Here is a 9,465-nt window from a genome sequence, read left to right as displayed (position 1 = left end):
ATAAATGGATCGTGCCCATTTCAAAATTGCAGTCCTTGCTTGCTATCTATATCCACCAAGAGAATCCTATCCTCAATTAATTTAAACAGTACTTTATTTTGTATACACAGAATCACAGTGGGGTATATTTTTATTATATTTTTATTCTATTCTTATTATATCCTGTTTTCTCCTTTATCTTTATCTCTATTTATTTATTTTTTTAACGTACTTTTACAATGTGATTACTGCATACTGCCGCCAATCTCTCGTGCCGCATTATACTGCTCACATTGAGAAGTAATATATGTATTCAGTCAAAATTGTATACATTTTAATACAATTGCGGAATATGCAGATTAATCATTTCTGTTGAATAAAATATTATTTTTTAACTATATGTTGGGTTTCCATGTCAATACCAGATAATTGAGTGCCTTCCACATTTTCTTCATTATTATTATTATTACAAATTGGAAAGGGTGTTGTCATAGGTGAGTGCATCTAATTCCATATACCTGTGTTGGATGAGCCACTGTCTGTTTAGTCCTTTTTAAAACAATAGGTTGGTTATGTAATGCTGGACAGGACATGTCCCCCTGAGTAAGACATGGTCTTTGTAACCTTTCCCCCCACTTCCCTGATCAAGAGATGTGAATTCCAAACAGAATTCCCTAATAGCATATGTACAAATTAGTTTCTGAACTGGACAACCCCTTTAGGGCTCATGCCCATGGCCGTGTGCTGGCTGCGCCCGTGCTGCGGACTGCAAATTGCGGTCTGCAATGCACGGGCACCTGACCGTGGGGCAGCCGCATGCGGATCGCGGACCCATTCACTTTAATGTATTCCATGATCCGCATCCCATGGTCCGCACCACAAAAAAGTAGTGCATGCAGTACTTTTTTGCGGTGCGGAGGCACGTCCAGAAACACCACGGAAGCTCCGTAGTGCTTTTGTCGGGTTCCGATCCGTGCTTCCGCACCGCATCTCCGGATTTGCTGACCTATTCAAGTGAATGAGTCCGCATCTGTGATGCGGGGTTCACACGGTCGGTGACCCGTGTATTGTGGACCCGCAACGGCCGTGTGCATGAGCCTTTAGGTAGTACCCTTAAACAGTTCTGTAAAGGAGCAGCACAGGCACAATACAGATTAAACCTGTTTGCCTGTTATTAATGTTAAAGCAAGTGGTGGAAATATAGATGAAATAATGGCCATAAACTCAACATTTAGGTGGCACAAGTTGACCATCTGTGGTATATAGTGTCAATTATTAGTATAGTTTCTCAGATTTATTATAAGCATTGTGTACCGGGGTATTATGGCTCTTTTCTATACATGTACATGTCACAACATTTGGAGAAATGAAACCTTACAGACCAATGACTAGATACTACTGAGAGTGATTTCAGGGGCGTTACTATAATTCATAGGGCCCCAGAGCAAAATAGGATGGGACCTCCACCACATAGTATAAGAAAATTAAAATAAGCATACTGTAAGTAGCATACAGCAATAGCACCATGTATCAGAAAAAAACACATTATAGCAAAATGCACTGTATTGTTACCACAAAAGGGTACACTGTTCTTGCACCTGGTAGGGCCCCCCATCCTCTGGGCCCCATAGAAAGTGCTATGGCTTATCTGGCTATAGTTACTCTCATGAGTGATTTAAACATGAATATACAGTACAAGAGATGACTGACACAATTGCTCACACAACCCATCGTTCCTAATTACAGTAAGCTGAAAGTACTGATCGTTTTCTTTTCTGCAAATCCTTTTAGAATTTCTTATAGAATTCAACTTTGCATGGCTGTAGGTGGACATCACTTCTTGAGTGAACTCTAAGCCTTGAAGAGAAGGAAATATTTCTGTAATTAATAACTTTGCCTTATGTTGCACCTAAATCATATACAGTGAGCATGAAAACTGGACATATCTGTACATTTTATGTAGTGTTAGCAAAAACGTGATTATGGGATAGGAATTGTATTCATGGAATTGTTGTTAAAATTTCTCATACCAATGCATAAACGTATACACAGTTCAATTATATAACAAATTATATCCTTTATCAGTATGAAATACATAAACTTTAAATATCAGTAGCAGCAGCAATCATGTATTAATAAATAGGAATAATACAGGTGGTATACGTAAATACCAATCAAACTATATAGGGCCCCTCAGAATGCTGATACAAATACTACTAGCCTGAACCAGTGAGCAAACAGCTCTACTGCCCATACAGGTAAAGTGCAGGGTGCATCAGACACATAATAAATGTACCGGGGATAAAAGGTCGAGAGAATATACCGACCAGTATACTCCTAGTCTTGACGCGCATTTTGCATATCGCTTCCTTAGGGGATGTTTTTCATGTAAGCAATTTGTAATTAACGATGAACAAATCGATACATACAAATCGATTCCTGACAGCTTCCCCATCTTGCGCTGCCTTGATAATCTTACACATGCGCCGTTACTGCGTGTATTTTTCCGTGCGCAGATGATATGCCTATAAATCTACATCAATGAATTTGCATACGCCGCTAAAAGGATTTTAGAGGCCCGCTCAAAATCACTGATTTGTTTTTGTAGGCATATCATCTTTTGCACACGTGCATATACTTGAAGATATGCAACCAGGCATGGGATTTAGCCAGTTCCCTTCAGTTCTCCAGATCCGGTTGTTAAAATTAGAGCAAATAGACATTGGGTAGAGTTAGAGGTGTGGGCCAACACTGTAAAAAACTTAGGCTTTTAAAAAGTTGGGCAGTATGTGTGTGTAGTGTATATATATATATATATATATATGGTGTATTTATGTATGTGTACCATGTATATGGTGTATTTATGTGTATGTGTGTTGCATATATGTATATGGTGTATGTATATATGTGTCATGATGCCGCATGTCCACCGTTGAGTAGGGAACCTGCAGGGCCAGCGCCACCTGTAAGGCGACCTAGGCATCCGCCTAGGGCACAATTTAGCAGGGGGCGCCGGCACCGTGTGGTTTTAAAAAAAAGCGTTGGCTAAGTGGTGGCCGGGCCGGTCCTGCCGCAAGTTTTTTTTTTAAAGTACGGCGGCGGGCCCTCCCCTGCACCGGGCGGCTGGCTTGTCTATGATTGTGCACCGCCCGGGCGCAGCCTAAAAAGAGGGACTGACAGGAGGGAAGCGCCTCTTATGTAGCCTGGCCGAGCTCTGTTCGGTCCGCGGTACAGGAGCTTTTGTTTCCTGTACCCGGCCGGACTGCATAGACAAAAAAATTCCACAGAAAACACTAAGATAAAAACATCCTGCACGATATGATATACACATGTGCAGATGTCCCTGGCCATATTATTGAAGAAAACCACAGAAATAAGATAATAATTCACTTAGTAAAGTAGATGCAAGCACTATATATGGACAAAGTCCTTACTCTGATATGATAATATCTGAGACACTTAGTCAATATATTTTGATCAAAACACATCTAAGCCCGCCTACCGAACGCCAAGGTGGTCTCAGGTCAGGCGGGTCCTATGCTAAACCTACCTAAGCCGTTGGGCTCTGTTTCTGTGGATTTTTTTTGCTTGAGGGAGTGGCACCTTCAAGTGTGAATGCGCACCTATTTTATCTTGGGAGTAGCATTACTCTGCACTTTTGCCCTTCCTATCCAATAGAGCGCCTTGATTAGGTGGTACATATGGCTGTGCTTGCTCCTTCTCCCATTGGTTGCTTGATGCACATGGAGGTGACTAGGAGCACCACACCATATGTGCGGCGTCTGCGCTCCTGAACATAGAAGCCCAACGGCTTAGGTAGGTTTAGCGTAGGACCGGCGTGACGTGAGACCACCTTGGCATTCGGTAGGCGGGCTTAGATGTGTTTTGATCAAAATATATTGACTAAGTGTCTCAGATATTATCATATCAGAGTGAGGACTTTGTCCATATATAGTGCTTGCATCTACTTTACTAAGTGCATTATTATCTTATTTCTGTGGTTTTCTTCAATAATATGGCCAGGGATATCTGCACATTTGTATATCATATTGTGCAGGATGTTTTTATCTTAGTTTTTTCTGTGGAATTTTTTTGAATATTATTATTACCAGAGACCAGGGGTGTAACAATCGCGATTGTAGAGGGTGCAATCTTGACCAGGCCCAGCAGGGGGTTACCGATCCACAGTTTGCCCTGGGGTCGTAGAACTCCAGTTATGCTGCTGTCTTCAATGATTATGAAGTAATTGCATATCCTAACAATACTCTATTTTCAGAAGAATGTAGCACTCGTGTGCTGGTTTGAGTGCTCTAGTCGTGGGGTCCCAACCCCGTAAACGTAAATAGAGAAAATAGACTTAGGCACTCCTGAAGATTCATTGAAAAAACAGTGCTAACTTTTATTTGGTTTTCTTATGCCAGGCAACATCAATGTGTACGTGTAACGTTTTTCAAACACTGATTGACAAATTCACAAAATAATATGTGAATAACACAGACAATTAGAAGATCAATAAGAAGAACAATAAGAAACCAAATTGTTTGGAGTCTATATATGTTAAAGTAGAGATAGATCAGGATAATACAGTAGGGTCCTATGGGGACCTGCATCGTCTAAACTTAACATGATATTTCACATATTATGGTAAAGAGTATATATATAGTAAGTGTAAACAGATTCATATGGCAGGGACATCAATGTCATAGATATCATCTACATGAAAATACAGTAATGTAATGCATATTAGGCATAGACAAATTCAGAAATCTTCTTAATCCATCCTCTGATAATGGTTTCATTAGGTAATTCATACCATCTGTATATATTCGGAAAAGGTTGTGAACAAAGGTTAAGGACATCAACAGTAGTTTGATATAATTAGCAGATACACTGTTAGATCCAAGTATCGAGTTCCCTGGGTAGTAGAACAAATGAAACTCACCTAGTTGCCATAGGGAAGAAGAAAGTAGAGGATGAGAGTTGTGGAAATGTGTATTCACACCATGTGCTAGGCTGATGTCTGTATTAAACCATCAGAGTATGGATTAGGATATTTCTGAATTTGTCTATGCATAATATGCATGACATTACAGTATTTTCATGTAGATGATATCTATATGACATTGTTGTCCCTGCCATATGAATCTGTATATATATATACAGTACAGACCAAAAGTTTGGACACACCTTTTCATTCAAAGAGTTTTCTTTATTTTCATGACTATGAAAATTGTAGATTCACACTGAAGGCATCAAAAATATGAATTAACACATGTGGAATTATACACATAACAAAAAAGTGTGAAACAACTGAAAATATGTCATATTCTAGGTTCTTCAAAGTAGCCACCTTTTGCTTTGATTACTGCTTTGCACACTCTTGGCATTCTCTTGATGAACTTCAAAAGGTAGTCACCTGAAATGGTTTTCACTTCACAGGTGTGCCCTGTCAGGTTTAATAAGTGGGATTTCTTGCCTTATAAATGGGGTTGGGACCATCAGTTGCGTTGTGGAGAAGTCAGGTTGGATACACAGCTGATAGTCCTACTGAATAGAATTTGTATTATGGCAAGAAAAAAGCAGCTAAGTAAAGAAAAACGAGTGGCCATCATTATTTTAAGAAATGAAGGTCAGTCAGTCCGAAAAATTGGGAAAACTTTGAAAGTGTCCCCAAGTGCAGTCACAAAAACCATCAAGCGCTACAAAGAAACTGTCTCACATGCGGACCGCCCCAGAAAAGGAAGACCAAGAGTCACCTCTGCTGCGGACGATAAGTTCATCCGTGTCACCAGCCTCAGAAATCGCAGGTTAACAGCAGCTCAGATTAGAGACCAGGTCAATGCCACACAGAGTTCTAGCAGCAGACACATCTCTAGAACAACTGTTAAGAGGAGACTGTGTGAATCAGGCCTTCATGGTACAATATCTGCTAGGAAACCACTGCTAAGGACAGGCAACAAGCAGAAGAGACTTGTTTGGGCTAAAGAACACAAGGAATGGACATTACACCAGTGGAAATCTATGCTTTGATCTGATGAGTCCAAATTTGAGATCTTTGGTTCCAACCACCGTGTCTTTGTGTGACGCAGAAAAGGTGAACGGATAGACTCTACATGCCTGGTTCCCATCGTGAAGCATGGAGGAGGAGGTGTGATGGCGTGGGGGTGCTTTGCTGGTGACTTTGTTGGGGATTTATTCAAAATTAAAGGCATACTGAACCAGCATGTCTACCACAGCATCTTGCAATGGCATGCTATTCCATCCGGTTTGCGTTTAGTTGGACCATCATTTATTTTTCAACAGGACAATGACCCCAAACACACCTCCAGGCTGTGTAAGGGCTATTTGACCATAAAGGAGAGTGATGGGGTGCTGCGCCAGATTACCTGGCCTCCACAGTCACCGGACCTGAATCCAATCGAGATGGTTTGGGGTGAGCTGGACCGCAGAGTGAAGGCAAAAGGGCCAACAAGTTCTCTGGGAACTCCTTCAAGAATGTTGGAAGACCATTTCAGGTGACTACCTCTTGAAGCTCATCAAGAGAATGCCAAGAGTGTGCAAAGCAGTAATCAAAGCAAAAGGTGGCTACTTTGAAGAACCTAGAATATGAAATATTTTCAGTTGTTTCACACTTTTTTGTTATGTATATAATTCCACATGTGTAAATTCATATTTTTGATGCCTTCAGTGTGAATCTACAATTTTCATAGTCATGAAAATAAAGAACACTCTTTGAATGAGAAGGTGTGTCCAAACTTTTGGTCTGTACTGTATATATATATTCTATCCCATAATATGAGAGATATCATCTTAAGTATAGACGTAGCAGGTCCCCATATGACCCTACTGTATTATCCTGATCTATCTCTACTTTAACATATAAAGACTCCAAACAATTTGGTTTCTTATTGATCTTCTTATTGATCTTCTAATTGTCTGTGTTAGTCACATATTATTTTGTGATTTTGTCATTCAGTGTTTGAAAAAGGTCTATGTCTGACCAAAATGTCACATGTACACATTGATGTTGTCTGGCATAAGAAAACCAAATAAAAGTAAGCACTGTAATTTCAATGAATCTTCAGGAGTGCCTAAGTCTATTTTCTCTACCCACAATACTCTATGCCATCACTTAATAACATATGAATAATCTTTTAACTGTACAGTATTGTGACCACAGCAACCCTTAGCTGTTCAATAAGCAATGGACACTGATATTCATTCCTAGAAATCATGAGATATGATGCCTGGGTGACAATATAATAATCTCTAGGATAGCTAAATAGCCTTGCCTCCAAAGGGGACATTTTAGACATGTGATGATGCTTCCAGAACTGGGAGATCCAGATACTTATGTGACCTGTTTTGCAAGTCTGTTTGACTTTTAGATTAAGGTTAGCTCTGGTTTGAAGGATACCAACTACAGAAGGGTGTTAAAATCTACAACTCTGTCTGCAAACTATAAATGGACTGTGCTTATCGGCTAATACAGTATCTTGAAAGTTTTCCAGAGGTAGGCAATAGAGCTATATGAGTGCATACATAAGCATACACAAAGAAGTCCAATTAGGCACCTGTAATCTCCCACAATCACCTTTTGACTTTCTTTGTACACTTTTTCCTTAGTTTCCTGTACAGGTCCTTCTAAAAATAATTAGCATATTGTGATAAAGTTCATTATTTTCTGTAATGTACTGATAAACATTAGATTTTCATATATTTTAGATTCATTACACACAACTGAAGTAGTTCAAGCCTTTTATTGTTTTAATATTGATGATTTTGGCATACAGCTCATTAAAACCCAAAATTCCTATCTAAAAAAATTAGCATATCATGAAAACTTTCTCTAAACGAGCTATTAACCTAATCATCTGAATCAACTAATTAACTCTAAACACCTGCAAAAGATTCCTGAGGCTTTTAAAAACTCCCAGCCTGGTTCATTACTCAAAACCGCAATCATGGGTAAGACTGCTGACCTGACTGCTGTCCAGAAGGCCATCATTGACACCCTCAAGCAAGAGGGTAAGACACAGAAATACATTTCTGAACGAATAGGCTGTTCCCAGAGTGCTGTATCAAGGCACCTCAGTGGGAAGTCTGTGGGAAGGAAAAAGTGTGGCAGAAAACGCCGCACAACGAGAAGAGGTGACCGGACTCTGAGGAAGATTGTGGAGAAGGACCGATTCCAGACCTTGGGGGACCTGCGGAAGCAGTGGACTGAGTCTGGAGTAGAAACATCCAGAGCCACCGTGTACAGGCGTGTGCAGGAAATGGGCTACAGGTGCCGCTTTCCCCAGGTCAAGCCACTTTTGAACCAGAAACAGCGGCAGAAGCGCCTGACCTGGTCTACAGAGAAGCAGCACTGGACTGTTGCTCAGTGGTCCAAAGTACTTTTTTCGGATGAAAGCTAATTTTGCATGTCATTCGGAAATCAAGGTGCCAGAGTCTGGAGGAAGACTGGGGAGAGGTAAATGCCAAAATGCCTGAAGTCCAGTGTCAAGTACCCACAGTCAGTGATGGTCTGGGGTGCCATGTCAGCTGCTGGTGTTGGTCCACTGTGTTTTATCAAGGGCAGGGTCAATGCAGCTAGCTATCAGGAGATTTTGGAGCACTTCATGCTTCCATCTGCTGAAAAGCTTTATGGAGATGAAGATTTCATTTTTCAGCACGACCTGACACCTGCTCACAGTGCCAAAACCACTGGTAAATGGTTTACTGACCATGGTATTACTGAGCTCAATTGGCCTGCCAACTCTCCTGACCTGAACCCCATAGAGAATCTGTGGGATATTGGGAAGAGAAAGTTGAGAGACGCAAGACCCAACACTCTGGATGAGCTTAAGGCCGCTATCGAAGCATCCTGGGCCTCCATAACACCTCAGCAGTGCCACAGGCTGATTGCTTCCATGCCACGCCGCATTGAAGCAGTCATTTCTGCAAAAGGATTCCCGACCAAGTATTGAGTGCATAACTGAACATAATTATTTGAAGGTTGACTTTTTTTGTATTAAAAACACTTTTCTTTTATTGGTCGGATGAAATATGCTAATTTTTTTAGATAGGAATTTGGGGTTTTCATGAGCTGTATGCCAAAATCATCAATATTAAAACAATAAAAGGCTTGAACTACTTCAGTTGTGTGTAATGAATCTAAAATATATGAATATCTAATGTTTATCAGTACATTACAGAAAATAATGAACTTTATCACAATATGCTAATTTTTTTAGAAGGACCTGTATATACTGCATTTACAGTATACCCTTGGTATAATATACCCTTTAAAAATCCAGTTGTCTTTTATCAAAACACCCCATCAGGTTCTACAAGGGGAGCTTTGTGAAACCACAGTATATTGGTTTCTTGTTTTCCATTTGTTGATTTGATGAAGGTGGGGTGCTAGCTATCCTTTATGGGTGTACATATCCACCAGTAATTGTGAGCCATGGATGAGACTAGCTTATTACATGTGATCTAATA

At 40.3% G+C, this 9,465-nt stretch overlaps 1 protein-coding gene across 2 annotated transcripts in view; it reads right to left on the bottom strand.

Moving 5' to 3' along the window:
- Nucleotides 1–990: 990 nt before the first annotated feature.
- EPSTI1 (epithelial stromal interaction 1) overlaps nucleotides 991–9,465 on the bottom strand; it is a 166,621-nt gene continuing 158,146 nt past the window's right edge. For both annotated transcript variants that reach the window (XM_044285068.1, XM_044285069.1), the window contains one exon: nucleotides 991–1,836. In XM_044285068.1, the coding sequence (XP_044141003.1) occupies nucleotides 1,831–1,836 (6 nt within the window). In that variant the 3' untranslated portion in view covers nucleotides 991–1,830. The remainder of the gene's footprint in view (nucleotides 1,837–9,465) is intronic.

Source organism: Bufo gargarizans, chromosome 3 (assembly GCF_014858855.1).
Source record: "Bufo gargarizans isolate SCDJY-AF-19 chromosome 3, ASM1485885v1, whole genome shotgun sequence".
NCBI lineage: Eukaryota > Metazoa > Chordata > Amphibia > Anura > Bufonidae > Bufo > Bufo gargarizans.
Note: the sequence above shows the minus strand (reverse complement) of the source record. Positions and strands in the feature narration are given on the sequence as shown.